This window comes from Myotis davidii, unplaced genomic scaffold (assembly GCF_000327345.1).
Source record: "Myotis davidii unplaced genomic scaffold, ASM32734v1 scaffold391, whole genome shotgun sequence".
In the NCBI taxonomy this organism is placed as follows: Eukaryota; Metazoa; Chordata; class Mammalia; order Chiroptera; family Vespertilionidae; genus Myotis; species Myotis davidii.
In genome coordinates, this window is record NW_006284336.1 from 3,979,788 (window position 1) to 3,999,067 (window position 19,280).

The following is a 19,280-nucleotide window of genomic DNA, read 5'->3' on the forward strand; positions in this document are numbered from 1 at the left end:
AACTGGACCCTGGATGTCATAAGGATTCTCAATATTACATGTGAAGTACTTAGCACTGTACCTGATACACAGTAGATGTGCAGGAAGAAGCCTGCCGTGATTATTTCTAGAGCCTTAGTCAAATTTGGCTTGGGATATCAAGGCTGAATAGTTTGTTTGAAATTCTATTACATATGACATTTTTTAAATGAGCAGAATGGGTATAGTGGTGATTTATCCATTCATTCATCCATCCACCCACCCATCCATTTGTTTGTCCATCCATTCATCCATCCATCTACCCACCATCCATTTATTCATCCATCCATCTATCCACTCATCTACACACCCATGTATCTATCTGTCTATCTATCTAACCATCCTTTCATTTAACAAAGATTTCTCTGAGTTTTGTGGGCATAGTGGTGAATAAGTCAGACAAGGTCCTTGACCTCACAGAGCCCACAGCCTGGAGAGGAAGAAGAACAAAGAAACAAGCAACTGCAGGATAGTGTGATATGTTAGATGAGGTGCCATCACCTGATGTGTCAAGCATGGGGAGGGGCAAGTCACCATGAAGACAGGTATTCTGGAGAATGGCATTTCAGGTGAGACCTGAAGTGTAATTCAGTAGGCAGCGAGGAAGGGGTGAGGGCGGAATGGTGGTGGGGTGTACATTCTATGTAAAAGCCATACAACAAAACAAAACAAGACAGGTTATGCTACAGGGACAAGCAGCCCCAAATTCTAAGTGGCTTAAGGCAGCAAAGGATTATTTCTCACTCTGCTGCCTGTCCACGGTGTGTCAGCTGGGAGCTTGGCTGGTAGAGCTCACACCATCTGGTTATCAGGTGACCAAGCGAGACCTGCTGAATGAATGACTGATGAGTGGACTATGAGCTCCCCAGTTCCCAGCACTGATTAGCAGTACCAGGTACCATCAGGGCTGGTTGCACACAAACCATGTAACAAACAAGAGCACAGTGCAGGCAGTGGCAGGTGGTAGATGGTGGGGCCAATGGCACAGAAGAGGGAGGGGTGAGAGTTTCTTTCCTTCTCCCTCTCCTCCATCTTCCTCTCTAATTCTCTCTTTTTGTCTTCACTTGGTCATTTAGCCCAGCCAGCAACACCTTTTGGGCATTGCCCTGGCCTTCTGTGGACCCTCAGAACCAATGAATGACCTACATCAACACTAAACCAACTTGGCCATACCTCCCAGGTTCATTTCCTACTGCTGCTGTGGCAGATGACCACACATTTAGTAGATAAAGCAACACAAATTTATTGCCCGCAGTTCTGGAGGCCAGAAGTCCAACATGTGTCCCACGGGGCTAAAATCAAGGTGTTGGCAGGGCTCGTCCCTTCTGGAAGCTCTAGAGGAGAATCCGTTCCTTTGCTATTTCCAGCTTCTCGCGGCCACCCGCATCCCTTGTTCGTGGCCACATCACTCCAACCTCTACTTCCATCTGTGACTCCCTGACCTTCCACCTCCCTCTCACAAGGACCCTTGTGGCTCATTCATAATCCAGAATGGCCTCCCCACCTCAAGATCCTTAACTAAATCACATTTGCAAGCTCTTTGGCCCCCTAAGATGTCATATTCATAGGGGATTAGGATGCAGACAGTATTTGGGGTTCTTTATTTGGCCTACCTCACCTTCTCTGGCCACTACAGTGTGTTAAAAGGCAGAGAAATGACCAGGAGCATGCTGGAGCCACTCGTACCATCTGATACCGGCTCCTGAGAGCCGATCCAATGCCTCTCTTTCCAGTTCTGGTCTAGGGACAGAATCAGCCACGGTGGCATCACTCACGGCATGGAAGTCAGCAGACGCTGTGATCACTGTGGTGTGTTGTGTTTTGTTTTTTTATCCCGGGGAGCCTGTTGTTACACATTTATCAGCACACCACTGGCCACAGCTGTCACTGATACTGATCGCTGCTCTCTGTAGAGTGTTTGCACATGCTGGGCACTGCACTAAGTAAGTGTTTTACATAGATTTTCTCGTGCTTGGGATCTTGGCACCGCTGTCCCTGAGCATGGGATGTAGTCCATCATCCTAATGAACAAGCGTTGTCATGAGACCACAGAGCTGGGTCAGCACTGACAGGTGACCCAGCACAGACCCTTCGGGATACTGCTGGTCCCTGCAGCAGACTCGCCTTTGTCACAGCCTTTGTGTCATCAGGGGACTTGCTCCAGTCACACCAATAGACCATGGTAGAGCCCAGACTTGACCCAGGTCTGTTGGAGACTCAGCTACCACAGAAGTCCCTGCATCACACAGGTGAACCCCAGTCTGCTCCCCGTGCAGGGCAGATTCAACTCACCTTGCCTCCAGGTGTGGTATGAATGAGTCCCTGAGCCTGATTCCCCACTGCAGTGGCCACTGGACTGGTTCATTTATTCAAGCCCAGAGACTTCCCCAAATTCTGCCCTGACAGAGCTGATGTTTCCATGGTGATTAGGGTGAGGAGGTGGGGAGACCTGGATCTCCTTGACAGAGAGAGACCCAAAGTTTACATGCTGTGCATGCACCTGGGAGTGGGATGGGCAAAAGGTGGACTTTCATGTTTAGAGGGAGGCCCTGGCCTTTGGTACAGGGCTGTGGGGTCACGTGGGACTGGATGCTGCATTTCTGCCCTTAGGAGTGGTCAGTGGAGAACTTGGACTGCCATAATATTGTGATTCACAGCATGAATTCAACCACCTGACTTCTAATCCTGGCCCCACACTGGCTGCCTGTGAGCCCGTGGAAGAGTCTATTGGCTTCCGAGCCTCAGTCTCCTCATCTGTACCGTAGGAATGAGCTGCTGACAGTACCAGTTTCTCGGGATAGACTTGCAAGAACTGAATGAGCCAGTCCACACATAGGGCTTATCTAGGTCTGGCGTGTGTTAACTATGCCGCAAATGCTGCTTTCACCATCAGCAAACCTGCTGCAAACCGGGTGAGAGCAGCAGCAACACGTCCTAGAGTCCACAGGCCATCTTCAGGCCGCATTTAATTTGAGAGGAGTCTATGATGGTGATGATAATAATAACAGTGGGTGCATTTCTGTTTGACCACCTGCTGTGTGACCAGCGTGCTTCTAGATGCTTTACAGGAATCCGTCTCAGACCTCCTGACATTTCTGTGGGTGCGTGGATCTTTACAGATGAGAAAATCGAGGCTGAGCTGCCTAGGGTCTCTGGACTAGGGTGGTGTAGATAAAAGGTTTTGCTCTCCACACAGTCATTTGTAACTCAGGTCTGTCCGAGTTCAAAGCTGGCTGGCTGCTTTCTCCTGTGACTTTCTACAGTTGGCAGGAGACACAGTGGTTCAACCCACAGGCTTGGAAGACAAGGTGCTTAGTTGATGTAAGATCTTAGGGTCTCAGTTTTCCCTCTGTGAAATGGGCATGTGCCACTCACCTCACAGAGCTGTTGTGCAGGCTGAGGACGGAATATGTGGGTAATAACTGCCAGGTGCCTGAGCAGCACTTGATACAAAGGAGGTGCCCAAACAGCTCCCACCACCATCATCTCACAACCATGCTGCTGTCCCCTTCATCTGGGCCCCTCCCGTGATCCTAAATAGGTCAGGATACAGGTGCAGTTAAAGCTCTCCCAGCCACCAGTGTCTGAGGTCACTCCTACCCAGTAAAATAGCATACAATGGCAGTGAGGTCTTATTTCAGAAAAGTCACCCTGCTTATCACTTCTATTGTGGTTTTGTACCCGAAGGGCTCAGCTTGGTGAGTCCCTCTAAAGGTGTTAGGACCACAGAGCAGATCCTGTTGGACAGACAGGCTGGGCTCATGTGCTGGCCTGTAAAACTCTGAAATGCTACAAGTGTGTGACCGGACCTTGCTGTCCTGTTTTTGTCGTTGCAGGCTGCCAACAGCTACCTGCGGGACCAGTGGTTCCATTCTCTGCAGTGGAAGGTAAGTCCTGATGCGGCTGCTCATTCGAGGTGGCCGCCTCTGTTCTGGGCACGGCTCAACGTTGGTCCATACCCAGAGGCATGAAGGTGGCGATCTCTTGCTCTCCCCTGCCCCGTGGGCCCTGGGCTTTGCTCATTGCCTTACAAAGGGGTGCAGGCCTCTTGCTCTCGGAACAGGGCTGGGGAAGGCAGGACTTCCAGGCCTGAGATTGTCTTGAAAGAACTTCCAAAAGTGGCACCAAAGCAAATTTATCAGACATTCAGAAGCCCACCTGCGTTTCCATAAGGAATTCTTCACTTCAGTTGCCTGGTTTTTTGGCCTGATTTCCCAGTTCGAGCTCTGCTTAGGGTGGCCCAGAACCTTCCAGCACATAAGGGAAGTTCCTCCTCTCCTGGCCACTTTCAAGACCCAGGGACCTGAGCTGCTGAGGAGGGTCCTCCCAACCCTCTGGGAAGTCCACGTCCTGCTGTCCTGCGTTGGCTCAGGCAGCTTCCCCTCGTGCCCCGCCTCCCTGGCCCTCCTGTCTTCTGATCTTTTAGTTTAGAACAAGCTGTGATGGCCACAAGGGCGGAGGCAGCAGGGAATGGCTGGAATGACCGGCACATGCCCTGGGCTTCAGTTGTACTGTAAGCTGGAGAGCCACGAGGGTGAGTGGCTGGCCTGGTGCAGGGTTGAAGGCCATGTGCCATCTTGGAATGACCAAGGGAACACTCAGCATTCCTCTCGTGCCTCTGGAGGGGCTGTCGTCACAGCCAGGCGGAGGACAGAAACACAACCCCGGAAAAAGGTCCTCTCGCCTGGTTGCCTATAGGGCAGTCTCAGAGGCTGAGCATGTCTCCACGTTGTGGCTGCTTAGGGAAAGGACTGGCATTTATTGAGCACCAACTGTGTACCAGGAACTTGCAGCTAAGCCGAGCCTGTCCATTTCACCCTTGCCTCTGCCTTATACGGCTGGCTACTATCACTGCTTCCATTTCATGTATGGGAAAGGTGAGGCTAGGCTGGAGCCCAGCTCCCATAGTTAGAGGTCGTGAGGCAGGGCTCCAGCCTACATTTCCCCCATACCTGGAGGTGTCTGAATGTAGGTGGGAAGCACTGGGTGGCGGCTGAAAAGGAAAGGTGGTGCATGCCTGCTCACAGAGGCAACAGGTACTGCTGAGAGCTCGACTTCCCGGGGAGAGTGTCCTTAAGGCCTGGCTCTCCACGGCTGTGTCCCAGGATGGGCAGGGCAGGCGTCAGGACCTATGGGGGCCATGGGAGTTCATTGCCAGAACAGGTGAGAGGGAGAGAAGATGGTGGTGGTCGGGGGTGGGGGTGGGGTTCCCTGAAGGAGGAGGCCATTTAACGGCCAGTCTCCCCCTCTTTATTCTCTGCGTGTTTTCCATGTGAGCCCTCACCGAGTGATTGCCTTGTTTTTTGTTAGCTCAGGACAGGGCAGAGAGTACTTAGAGACAGACAGCCTACCTGACAGGCTGGGAAAACGCCTCATTGAAAAGGTGGCCAACATCAGTGTTGAGGGAGAGGATGTCTTTAGTGTGTTCCACAGAGCTCTGCTTTCTGCCCTGCTCTGCTCAGCATGTTTTTCAACAGTGATTTATGCCAATATCCATCCGAAGGGCAGAGCTTGTGGAATTTGTGAATGTTACACAGCTGCCAGAGATGAATGAGGTGGTGGGCACAGAAAGCCGGGTTTCAGAAAACTGATGGGCTAGAAAGATGATCTGAAAGCGGCATCTTGAAATGGACACATTCAAACGTCAAGGATGGCACGTGAGGTTCAGATACGATTGAACGAGTACAGGCTTCTAGCAGTGCCCATGAAGTTCTGCGCTCAGTTGGTGGTGTTTGGTTTATTTATGGTTATTAAGTTTAATCAGTTAAATTTATTTAAAAAAAAAAAAAGAAGAAGAAGAAGAAGAAAGTATCCAGGAAACCCAAGTCAGGTGTCAAGGAACCAGCAAGCATCTGGCAGTGTGGCTCCTCCTGCCAGCTGGTGGTGGACGATGACTTCTGTTCTCACTGTGTAAGCGTCTGACTGTGTCTTGGGCATGTGTACGATACTGGTTGTTCCCTTTGACAGTTGCCCCTGCTCCCCACCTCCTCCCCTCCCCCCAGTACTTCAGGTATGCTGCCACCAGGTGGCAGTGTATCTCAGGGTCAGCAACTTGGTTTCATTCCCGTGGCTTTTTGCCACCCAGTTTTGTTGAGACTGGAGAAGGCATGTTCTCCTTCCTTTTAAAATGGCAAAGAAACAGGTGCTGGCTAGCAAAATGAACTTAGAGACCTGGATTCAAATCCGGGCTCTGTAGCTGACTAGCCTTGTGGTCTGCATAGATTCTAGCAGAATTCAGATGCCGTTACTGAGTTCCTACAATGTGCCAAGCACGGCTGGATGCTTCCCTGGGTGTTGCTGTCATTCAGCAAATGAAGGAGCTCAGAGAGGTGCAGTGATCTGCCCATAGTCACACAGCAGATTTCAGTGCAGATCTGTCGGTCTGTCCAGCAGATGCCTGAACACGTAATCCAGTGGGGCTGATTCTGAGCTTTGGACTCTGCAGTCACTTCTCTGCATGCAGCCACTCTCTCCTTCCTTTTCGCAATCAACCATTTTTGGTTTTTTTCTTTCTTCCTTTTCTATATCTTTAACTAAACAATAAAATCAATAGGACATCAAAATTAAGGACTTTAGAAATCCTACAACTTCAGTTTCAGTTTTTAAATTTCCCAAAGGTTGTTTTGTCTTTTTCTCCCTACACCAATATGTATTTGCATGTTGTGACTGCAGTTCACACAGAGCATACATTCTTCCATTTGTAAAGAATGTTACTTCTTAAATACTATGTTCCCATTGGTTAGTTTTTATCAAGAAGTACTGGTATCTTGTCTAGAGCATTCTCAACAAGGGGTGGCATTGCCCCCAAGGAGGCCAGAATTGGTTGTTTGGGGCTTTAAAAACCTTAAATTACTACAGTAGCACGTGGCCCTCCAAAGTTCAGCTCTGTTCAACAAAATCTTAGTTTTTAGTATTTAATTTCAAAGGCAGGAGGGCATATGGAGTGTGGGAATGTCTAAAAGGGCTCCTTACAGGGACAGTAACACAAAAAGGTTGAGAAACACTGCTGTGGCATCTACCTCACACTGTTGTGAATAAAGAAAATAGCCATATAATATTCTTGTCCTGGTAACCCCTCTACTTAATGGCTGCAGCTCTGAATTCCAGTGTGTTCACCTGCTGTCAGCTGCAGTCACAGGCCATTTGGAGCGTTTTCTCAGCTTGGGGCACTATGCTTTGAGCATCATCGTGTCTCAGTGTGAGGACATTTGTGTCACTTGCCCAAAGCCAGCCTGAAGGGGAAGTGGTGTGTGACCCACAATGTCCCAGCCCCCAGGACCCCCTTGCCTGGCCCCCCTCTCTCTGAGCAGCTCTGCTCTTCCTCTCAGCCTCCTGCCTTCCCACCTCAAAGCTCTGCAGGATAACCACCATGTCTGGTACAAGGAAGGAGGGTGGGACGAGGTTACTCTGGGCAGTATGATGGCAGCTCCAGCACTCCCAGCATGCAATGGAGCAGGGCACAGTGTCCCAAGGCTCCTTGGGGAGGCCAGCCCTGTTTGGTTTGGGTGGTTTAGCCCCTGAGGCCAATTCCCGAGGGTATGGAAGCATAAACAGTGGTACGGCGTTAATGAGGCCTTATTTCTGACTCAGAGATGTACCGTAGAGGCCAGGTCCTGTGGAGACAGGCCTGTCTGTGTGCAATACCATAAGCAGACAGGCCTATGTGTACACAGGGCTGTGAGGGGACAGGCTTATGTGTACACAGGGCCATGTGGGGACAGGCCTGTCTGTGTGCAAGGCCATGAGGGGCAGGCCTAGCCATGTGTAAAGACCATGAGGGAACAGCCTAGTTTGTGTGATGAGACCAAGAGTGAGTGCCAGGCTGTGAGAGCTGGGTGTGTGTGTACAAAGCTGTGGGAAGACTGCCCTGTTTCTGTGTCCAAGATGTGAGGCCACAGGCCCAGACTACCAGTTTGGAGGAGACAGTACCAGGCCCATGGAGGAACCCAAGAAGCAAGATGCACCTGCTTTGATAGCCTGCCGGCTCGGCACCTCTGGTGCCTCCAGCTCTGAATAACAGCCTTGTCCTGGTCAAGGGGGTCTCCAGCCATTGCACAAAAGTCTTGAAAACTAAACAGATTTCATCCCCTGGGGGAGCTGGGTCACAAAGAACAGCCCCAGGGGCTGAGGCCGAGTGCTGGAGGCAGAGGAGCAGACTGTGTGAGGCAGGGCTGACCCAAGGCTGCCCTTGGCTCTGGGAAAATCCCAGCCCAGGTTTGCATCCCTCCTGGCCATTTGCCTGGGCCACACTGCCTCTTCCTCCCCAGCAGGGTTTCCCAAACCCCTGGGCAGCATGGCCTCCGGTGTTGTCCCCTCTCCCCTCAGTCCACAGCTCCTCCTACCTCTGTACAGAGTAGGAGGGTGAAAGAATGTGTGTGTGTGTGTGTGTGTGTGTGTGTGTGTGCGCGTGTGCGTGTGACTGTTTTAAGAGTGCATCAGGTATGGAATGTTTATTTGGGTCTCGGTTTTCTCCTCTGTGAAATGGGGATAATACTAGTACCTTGCTCATTGGGTCGTGAGGATGGAGGCTCTGTTACTTGTGAAGCACTTTGAAAGGAGCCCCGCTGTGAGAGCATCGAAGGCACCCTTATTGGTGTGTCTCCAGTGTGGCTTTGGTGGGAGGGACCAGCCCCTTCCCAGCCCCACCTGTGCCCCTTGTGGCATCTGTAAGAACTGAGGAAGGTGAAGTCTATCCTGAGGAGGCCCTACCCGGGGCGGGCCACAGGTGTTCACCAGGTTTGAGCACTGCTGCGCCTGCCACTTCGGGCATGTCAGCTACCTCAGTCTTGTAACGTTCTGCCAGGTCTTTGCTACCCCATCCCGTAGGTGAGGGGACCAAGAATCTAAGGAGACAGAAGACATTGCCAAAGTCAGCTGGCTCCTCAAGATGTCACACTCTGGCTCCCACATCCGGCCCTGGGTGAGCCCATCCTATGCCCAGAGCCCCCACTGAGGCACAGAAACCGGCAGCATCCCCAGTGGGCAGGTGAAGAGCCAGCGCTCGGAGGCAAAGGCCATGGGCCTGACAGCCTAGGTTCTCTCTCTCATCGGGCCAACCCCTCGGGTGGGCTGGACCCCTCACCCCCATTCATGCAGGGGGAGAGGCCCCAGCTGGTGCCAGGATTCCTGGGGAACAGGGCAAAGAGCAAAAGGCCCTTGAGCTGATGCCCTCTCCTGAGGGGAAGCTAATGGGGAAGGGTGGGACCCTCTAGTGTGTTCTGTTACCCCCAACTCCTACCTTCCTCCTGGGCCCATCCCTCTCTCCCTTCTTGGGCCAAGGCCTTTCCTTCTAGTCCTGTAGCTGTGCCCCCCCAGATAACTTTCTCTACCCAACTGCACATCCCTCTGAGCGCATGTCCCCCGGCACGTACCTTGAGTCTGCGACTGCAGGCAGCCCTCCCTCAACACAAGCCAGCAGGTGGCCATCACCAGCCTTGACGGGCGCTCACTCCTATACCAAGCAGGTGGCTCCCTGTTGAATCCTCAAAACCCTAAAGAGGGACCACATCCTCCCATTTCCCCATTTCACAGATGTGGAGACAAGCTGAGAGGTTAAGCCAGCCGTGGGCAAACTACGGCCCGTGGGCCGGATCCGGCCCGTTTGAAATGAATAAAACTATTGAAAAAAAAGACCGTACCCTTTTATGTAATGATGTTTACTTTGAATTTATATTAGTTCACACAAACACTCCATCCATGCTTTTGTTCCGGCCCTCCGGTTCAGTTTAAGAACCCATTGTGGCCCTCGAGTCAAAAAGTTTGCCCACCCCTGGGTTAAGCCATGCACCCCAAGGTCACATAACTGTTACATGGCAGAGCTTGGGTTTTTGTTGTTGTTGCTTTAAAATATGTTTTTATTTATTTCAGAGAGAGGAAGGGAGAGGGAGAGGGAGATAGAAACATCAATGATGAGAAAGAATCGGCTGCCTCCTGCATGCCCCCTACTGGGGATCCAGCCCATAACCCGGGCATTGTGCCCTGACCAGGAATTGAACCTGGGACTCTTCAGTCCACAGGCTGATGCTCTATCCACTGAGCCAAACCAGCTAGGGCTTTTGGAAGATTTTGTAGGGCAGATTTCCAGAGCAGTGGGCAGTGGACAGAGGTGGAGTAGTTTCTGGTGGCTCTTACCACGTAGTGCCAGTTTGGTCCCAAAGAATAATTTTTGTAATGCCTATGGATGAGGGCTCTGTACCACACTGCCTGGGTTCAAATCCCGGCTCTACCACCACTACTGGTGCTGTGGCCCTGGACCAGTCTTGTTCCTCCTTTTCCTCCTAAATAAAATGGGGTTCACAGTAAGACCAAGCTCGTTATGTTTGTGTGGCGATTAAATGGGTTAATAGTTGTAAAGAGCTTTGGACATTATCTGCCATATAAGTATTAATGTTAATTAATCCTATTCTTGTTTAACGGTTAAGGACCCTGTTTTCCCTTTGTGTAGAAAGGTTCCAGAAACAGTTCTAGAGAAAGGGCACGTGCATAGCATCTGTGCCACCCACCCCCGAGGGAGCCCATGGAAGGCATCACTGGTCAATCACTGTACTCCTTTCCCCTGAGACAGACCTTTTCTCAGCGTAGCACCGACAGAGGAAGTTGACAGAGGGAGTGAAGGTTGCCACCATCCCTGCTTTCGTGACCTCCTGGTCCTGTGGTCATGAGTGTCAGCTGTCTTGCCTCTGAGAAGGAGGGTAAAGCAGGGAGGCAAGAAAGGATGGTCGAGAGGTGGCCTCAGTGCTCTTGGTGGCCCAGGCCACAGGTCGGCTTCATCCAGGTCAAAAGGCAGGAATCCCATTGAGATTAATTTCTGGTGCTTGGGGAGAGACGGCTCTGTGACCCCCTCAGAGGGGATCAAGGGATTCTGTGGAACCCTGTGAAAGAAGGGGCTTACCCAGAGGCAGGGGGCCCGCCACAGTCCAAGTCTTCTAGAGGGGCCTCAGCGGGAGGGACAGCTGGTGGTGGCGCTGAGTCAAGAGCAGAGGCCTTACAGAGGCAAGTCCAGCCAGGCCCCATCAGCACTGATGCTCATGGACCCAGCGGGGGCCAGTCCCCTGGGAAGGCCACAGTCTTCAGCCGCTCGCAGCCACAGCTCATGGCCTTCAGCGCATCATCAGGGACCCTGTAACTAATAACAAGGCAGGCTTCAGGGATTGAAACTAACAAGTGGCAGAGGGCAGGGCAGCCTGGGGAGCAGAGCTCATGCTCTCGTGGGCTTACTTTACCGCAGATGAAGAGAACAGTTATTTCTACTAACACCAGGCGCTATGTTGGGGGCTCTCGTGTGTGGTCTCTTGCAACCTTGTCAGTTGAGTTATACTCATCTTGAAGGAGGAGCAGAGAGGCAAAGGGCTTGTCCACGTGCACAGCTAGAACCAGTGAGTGTGTCTCTGAACCGAGCCTCCTCCTGCTGGTGGGAGGTGGCACCACCGTGGACCTGGAGAGGGTGGGGCCGTGGGCATGGAGTCCCCATAGAGGCAGAGGCAAGCATCAAGCCTTTGCAGCAATCGCCACTTTCCCCGCTCTTTGCAATAGACATGGGACATTTTTATCTGTTGTTTTTTTAAAATAAATTTTCATTAAAGGATAACATACATAGAGAAGAGTGCACAGATCAAAAGAATAGTGCTAGGTGAATTCTCACAGAATTGATAACTGGCACCCAGATCAAGACACAGAGCACCTCCAAGGAGCCCCCTCACCTCTCCGGACTCAATGCCCCCAACCCAACCTCACCACAGGAAACCACGATCCTGCCTCTAGCAGCATAGATTAGTGTTCATGTATCTGAACCTTGTACAAATAGAATAATACAGGTTGAACTTTTTTATGCTAGACTCCTATGGCTCAAAATTAAGTTTATAATATTTATCCATGCTGTTGTGTGTAGCAAACATTTATTCATTCACTTCGCTGTACGGTGTTCTGTTGAATGACTAGGGTATTAATTTGTTCATTCTGTTATGAATAGATATTTCCAGTTGGCTATTACCAGTAGGACCTTTAGAAACATGCCTTCTGGCGAACATATGTCCACATCCTATGGAGCACAGACCCCCGGGCCGACAAAGGATCCCCTTTAACAGATGCTGCCCAGTGGTTTTCCAAAGTGATGATCTAATTTGCACACCAGCCAGCAGTGTATTAGAATCGCAAGGCACGGGGTATTTAAAAGTCACATTTATTAAGGTTTTCTTTTAATTGTGTAAAAGACAAAGAAAACTTAAAAATTCCCACTGTCCATGAACCTCTGGCAACACGTTTTTAGCGATAAAACATCGATCTATGATTTACATGTAACAACATGCACACATCTTAACTGGTGGGTGTGGTGAGTTTTGACTATTGTATTCACCTGGGTAACCACCACCCAAATTCCCATCACCCCAGAAAATTCCTTCATGCCCCCATTCCAGTCACCCTTTTCCATCCCCCAGGCATCCTTTGTTAACATTTAAGTCAAAAAGTTATGCATGGCCCTGCCTGGTTTGGCTCAGTGGATAGAGTGTCGGCCTGTGGTCTAAAGGGTCCCGGGTTCGATTCCGGTCAAGGGCGTGTACCTTGGTACGGGCACATCCCCAGTTGGGGGGGGCAGGGGGGATATGCAGGAGGCAGCTTATCGATGTTTCTCTCTCATCGATGTTTCTCTCTCATCGATGTTTCTAACTCTCTATCCCTCTCCCTTCCTCTCTGTAAAATATCAATAAAAACATGTTTAAAAAGTTATGCATGTATGTGGTAATTCTGAGAAGTACAGAAAGTTGTACAAAGCACAGTCTTTTCCTCCCCCAAGTCCATTTTCCCAAAGGCAGTCCTGTTCGCATCCCACAGGACCTTTCCTAAGGTTTTATTACCCACACTGTTGTGGTTCTCGCTTCTTCCCCTTTAATTACATATGGTGGCGAGCTTTCCATAACAGCCTGTACAGATCTCCTTTGTTCCTTTTTTTAAAAAAAGATATTTTTATTGATTTTTAGAGAGAGGAAAGGAGAGGGAGAGAGAAAAACATGCTGTGAGAGCGAAACATTGATTGGCTGCCTCCTGCACGGCCCCTACCGGGGATTGAGTGTGCAACCCCGGGCATGTGCCCTGACCTGGAATCAAACCAGCAACCAACTGAGCCACACTGGCCAGAGTTCCTTCTTTCTTTTTTACACTTTCGTAGTATTCCATTCAGACAGGGGTCGAGCTGGATGGGACTTTAGATCTTTCAGGAAAACTGTGTCCAACCCACCCAGCGTGCCTCAGTGGTTGAGCATCAACCTATGAACCAGGAGGTAGGTCATGGTTTGATTCCCAATCAGGGCACATCCCAGATTTTGGGCTCGATCCCCAGTGTGGGATGTGCAGGAGGCAGTCGATCCATGATTCTCTCTCATCATTGGTGTTTCTCTCTCTCTCTCTCCCCCGCTTCCTCTCTGAAATCAATAAAACAAAAAACTGCTGTCCAGACAGGGAAACTAAGTTTCTGAGAAAAAGGACAGGCGTTTTTCGAACACCTGCCATCGGTGGGTTACAGGCAGCGAGGGGCCCTTTACTTCCTTATCCTCACCCTGTCAGTCCCTCTAACCATTCCCACTTGAAACCAGCAACCAACTGAGCCACACAGGCCAGAGCCCCTTCATCCCCAGTGGGGGGCGGGGAAGATGAGCTGCCCCAAGACACAGTGGAGGCACTGGGTCTGTGCCCTGTTCCTGGGACCCAGACCTTTCCCTGCACCTCCCTGCCCCAGCCAGAGCTTCCCCAGGCCCCACCAGAGAGCCAGCATTGGGCTCGGGGATATCCTAGACACCCCCACACCTCCTGTGTGGAGGTCTTCCCTGGGCCTCAGGAGTGGTGCATGACAGCCGGCTCTTCAAACAGCCAGGAGAGAAGGGCATTGTGGGTAGTTGCTTTTTTTCCAGACAAGGAAGGGGGGAGCAGAGCTTTCGCGTGTCATCCCACGCATGCCTCGATGGGGGCTGATGAGTCACGAACCATACAAGGAAGTTTTTTCACGTAAACGGTTTGTGGGTGAACTTGTTTTCTGCCCTTTAAGGCAGAATTTTTTTTCTCTCTTTCTCTTTAAAGAAGTGTTTGAAACATAAATATGAGGCAGTATCTTGACTAGCAAGACCTTTTGTTCTTCTACAGAAATCTGCAGTGGGTCCCTTTTGGAGCTGGGCTGTGGGCAGTGCACCCCTGGGATGGGGGTGCGGTCAGTGTTTGGGTGGGGCCGTGGCAGGGATCCAGCCTTGGAGGGGAAGGTGGCCTGCCCTTCTGTGTTTGTCCTGAGGCTCCTGCCGCCTGTTGGCTTGGCGACGAGGCGATGAGGCCAAACAGAGACTCCAAAAAGAGCAGCGCCTGTTCCCCCAGAGGAGTTAGGTCCTTGCCACACCCAGTGATGAGAAAATCCCCAGTGGGGCAGCCAGCTCCAGTCTCCAGGTGGAAAGGTATTTGGGAGAGATGCTAATTGACCAGGAGACAAGGGCAGAACCACCATAGACCTGCTTCCCCGGGACCCTGGTGCCTTCTTAGAACTGATGGATAGTTTTGCAGAAAGCCCTGAAATAGAATGTCCTCTAGAGCAGTGGTTCTCAACCTTCCTAATGCCGCGACCCTTTAATACAGTTCCTCATGTTGGGGTGACCCCCAATTTCATTGTTACAAATTGAACATAATTAAAGCATAGTGATTAATCACAAAAACAATATGTAATTATATATGTGTTTTCCGATGATGTTAGGTGACCCCTGTGAAAGGGTCGTTCGACCCCCAAAGGGGTCGCAACCCACAGGGTGAGAACTGCAGAGGGACCTGAAGCTCCCCCTACCTGAGCCTTCTGACTGTGGTGGCAGGAAGGCCAGGTGGTTTGTTGTTGGGTGGGGGCTGGCTGGGCCAGGCAGGTGCTTGGAAAAGACCCTTCAGCAGAATGAGCCGAATCTGATTTCTGGGCTGCAGCAGATGTCCGGGAGTGAGCACATGGACTCCAAAAAGCACATCTGGCGGGTCAGGGGCCAACGCAGCCCTGAGCTGCCCTTTGGCATCTATCTATTGGCTCTTGAAGCCTTTGTCAACATCTGCATTAAACTCCCAATCCAGGATGGTCCCCATCCTCTCCCAGGCCTCCCGCCATAATAGACCCAGGGGTTTTGAACCAACAGCTCAGTGGTTCCCAAAGTGGGGTTCCCAGAACAGCAGCATCTACAGGGTCTGGGAACCTACTAGAAACACAAATCTTAGTTTCATAAACTTGAAGGTAGGGGAGGAGGGTGCAGCAAGCTGTGTTTTACTAGTACATGCCCCCAGGTGATTCTGATACACAGCCCAGATGAAGAACCACTGTAATAGTTTGAAGAAAGAGCAATAGACATTCATTGAACTCCTACTGGTTTTCATCTCTGTTATCTTATTTAGGTCATAGAATGTCCCTGAGAAGTGGCAATTATATCCCCATTTTACAGGTGAGAAAACTGACTCTTAGATGAAATCTTAGATTAAATTTTCCCATGTGTCTGAGCCAGAATTCAAACCCAGGCCTGAGCCTCCTTCTGTGTCCAGTGGGCCCTGCTGCTGGGTCCCTCTGGACCTGTGGTCAAGCATAGGTGGCTGGTTGCATCTGTAGCTTTTGGATTCTCTGTGAGCATCTCCTCCATTTACGCAGGTAACAGACCACCATGATGAACACCCTCCAAGTCCTATTCCCAGGCTCCACCTTGGACTTCCCCTGGGCAAGTAGAGTTCTCTGTGTGCCTGAGAGACCTTCCTCGGCAAGGAAGGAGCAGCCCCTGCAAACCCTGCCTCTCCACGGTCCCACCCGGGAAGGCGGAGTACGCCTTACCCTAGGCCAGTGATGGTGAACCTTTTGAGCAAGGCATGTCAGCATTTTGAAAAACCCTAACTTAACTCTGGTGCCGTGTCACATATAGAAATTTTTTGATATTTGCAACCATAGTAAAACAAAGACTTATATTTTTGATATTTATTTTATATATTTAAATGCCATTTAACAAAGAAAAATCAACCAAAAAAATGAGTTCGCGGGTCACCTCTGACACACGTGTCATAGGTTCACCATCACTGCCCTAGATTCAAGTGCACAGTCGCTACCTGCCTGGCTACTCCTCCTGCCTGGGGATCAACTATAAATAAACTTATCAGGGGATGGGATCCTCTTCCAGGGCGCTCATAAACTAAGGCCCTTTGTAGAGGAGCCGTGGCTGCAGCAGAGAGGAGACAGCCCAGCCAGGAATGGAGGCTCCCCAAGCACAGGGTGAACAGGTCGGACGTCCTTGGAAGTACTGGAAGCACTAGATAAAGTTCTTAGTCAAATAAACAGCCGAGGCTCTGGTTGATATGCTGCGCTACCGTCTTGAGGCCGAGCGGGAACTCCTTATTTGGGATAGAGATTTCCTTTTATCTGGCCCAGAAGAGACAGCCCTGTGCTGGTGTCTGCGGCTCAGGACAGCGAAGCGCACTAGGGGCTGACGCCTCCCACATGGCAGAGGAAGAGCAGCCCCTGGTACAGTATTTGTGTGTTTTTAATTTATTTAGTGGGTTGCTATGACTCGGGGAGTCGGGGAGGAGGGTGTTCTTCAGAAAGTGGCATTTCCTATTAATGATTAATTAGAGGTCTGCACTGCAGTCTTCAGTATTGGGTTCGGGTTCTGCACGGGGCTCCCAGCCCTGTACGTCATTGGAAAATAACAGGACCTTCTTAAACAGGATGCTTTGAACGTGGGATCGCCACCACGCCTTGGGTGTGGAGTGACTGTGTCGCATTTATCATTAAGGCGAGGCAGGGCTAGTCTCTGGATGTTGGGAAGACTGGGGAGGATGTGTGGGCTGTGCGTGTCCTTCGGGACCCTGGAGGTATGTGCTGGACTAACAGGGCTAACTCAGAGCAGACATGGCCCCTGAGAAAGAGCGCCCCAGAGGGGAGCGCCCGGTCACTGAGGTATCGTGGTCACAGCGTCTGAAGGCCTCGGCGTCTTACTGCCAGGAAGACCTTTGTGAGGGTTTGCACAGAAGCTGAGGGCAGGGGGTAGGTTGTCTTTTTGCTTTGTTTTCGTTTTCTAAATGTATAGGCCCCCGTTGCCCAGGTGGTATTTAAGGCGGTTTACAGAAACACAGCACGGGAAAATCTACATTAATTGCTACAGATCGACTTCCACCAGGTTTAGAGAAAAAAAGACTCAGAGACCTGGGTATAATGTGAGGCCTTTTTGTAAAACAAGAGGAGGAACAAAGCAACAAAGCTGAGGACAAAATCAATCTCTGACCCCACTTGTGTTTGATTATGTATGACTGCGGAGAAAGATCTGAACTGACCGGTACCAGGGGTCCAGCCAGCTGTCCAGCCCACCACCTGCTTTTCTAAAGACGGGTTTGATAGGGACCCGGCCCCAGCCTTTCACGCCACAACAGCAGGGTGTGGCTGGAAAAGCCTGGAGTATTTATTACCTAGTCCTTCAGAGAAAAAGTTTGTGGAACCCCAGTATATGTCATAGTGTTAGCATGGATTCAGGGGTGCAGTTAAAGAAAGCCAACATGTATGAGAAGAGCTAAAAGTATGTACACTTATATTCTAGGTGTGTGTGTGTGTGTGTGTGTGCACGCACAGAAAGAGAATCCATGAAATGATGGTCACCAGCAGACAAATGTGCAGGTTGTAAGCTCACATGACAGTTCCCGTGCCCTTTATCTCTTACCTTTACAATCCTTGTTTATCAATGAACATGTATTATTTCAAAAAACAGATAATCTACCAGAACACTGAAAAGTCAAAAATAGTAAGATCTCAGCTGCCCTCCAGCTCTTTCTAAGAAGATGGGATTCTGACCAATCGTTCTTATCTGGACACTTGACTAGTACAAGTGCAGACTCCTGGGCCTCCCCTGACTCAGCTGGAATCTGGCTCCTCTCCCCTCCCCCCTCCCCGCCGTGGTTCCTGCCCACAGGAGCTTTTGAGGAGCACTGGGAGGGCTAAAGGACTTGGTTGCAGTGCCTAACACAGCGCAAGCACTTCATACGTGTCAGCCATTATTACTGATTTTTATTCTCCCTTTACAAACACTGAAAGCACCTTCCATATGCCCTAAGTAGTTCCAGTCGCTGCACAAAACAGTAAAGAAACAGACAAGGCCCCAAGGAGCCCAGAGAGTCAGTGAGAAAGTCACATACAATTTTTAAATGTAGTCTAATGGAACCATGTGGTGATTCTATTTTGCCAAGGGTGCAGCAGGCTCTAAGTGCCAGGTAGGATGTGGCACCCAGCTGAGAGACTGGTACCAAGGCCAGTTCATCTTACCAGCCAGATACACAGTTGCCTGGGCAACCAGCTGATGCCAAGAGATGGACACTGTGCCGAGTTCCTGCTGTTTTCTTGGAAGTGGTAATGACTGCCGCGACATGGCTCCTAGTGGGCACTTAAAGAGCTGAGTGCTCAGGCACTTTCCCCTCTTTTAGACAAATTGCCTGTCTCCCCAGGACCCGGCTCTCCAGGTAGATGTCAGTTGGACACCCCAGCTGCAGCCAGTCTGGAACTGTCACTGGGCAGCCAGGGAGGCAAAGCTCAACTCTTCAATTTGTTTATTTATTTGTTTGTTTTAATCTTTATTGTTGAAAGTATTACTTGACCCTCTTTTTCCCCCATTGACCTCTTCTAGCCTGCCCTACCCTAGGCCTTCACCACCCTATTGTCTGTGTCCACGGATTATGCATATATGCATACAAGTTCTTTGGTTGATCTGTTCCCACACACCCTCCCACACCTTTCCTCCAGAGTTCAAAAGTCTGTTCCATGCTTATATATATCTGGATCTATTTTGTTCATCAGTTTATTTTGTTCATTAGATTCTGCATGTGAGTGAAATTACGTGATACTTCTCTTTCTCTGACTGGCTTATTTCGCTTAGCATAACACTCTCCAGGTCCCTCCATGCTGTCTCAAGAGGTAAGAGTTTTTTTTACTGCTGCATAGTATTTCATAGTGTAAATGTACCACAGCTTTTTTTATCCACTCATCTGCTGATGGGCACTTGGGCTGCTTCTAGATCTTAGCTGTTGTAAATAGCACTGCTATGAACACAGGAGTGTATCTATTCTTTGTGAATGGTGTTTTAGGATTCTTTAGGATGTATTCCTAGAAGTGGGATAACTGGGTCAAATGGCAGTTACATTTTTAGTTTTGTGAGGAAACTCCATACTGTTTTCCACAGTTGTTGTACCAGTCTGCATTCCCACCAGCAGTGTACTAAGGTTCCCTTTTCTCAATATCCTTGCCA

The 19,280-nt window shown here is 50.2% G+C and overlaps 1 protein-coding gene across 1 annotated transcript in view; it reads left to right on the top strand.

Annotated features, from left to right (window-relative positions):
- Positions 1 to 19,280, top strand: part of CMIP (c-Maf inducing protein) — an 81,188-nt gene that overhangs the window by 5,510 nt on the left and 56,398 nt on the right. The window contains exon 2 of the mRNA XM_006754462.2: positions 3,855 to 3,905. Within this exon, the coding sequence (XP_006754525.1) occupies positions 3,855 to 3,905 (51 nt within the window). The remainder of the gene's footprint in view (positions 1 to 3,854; positions 3,906 to 19,280) is intronic.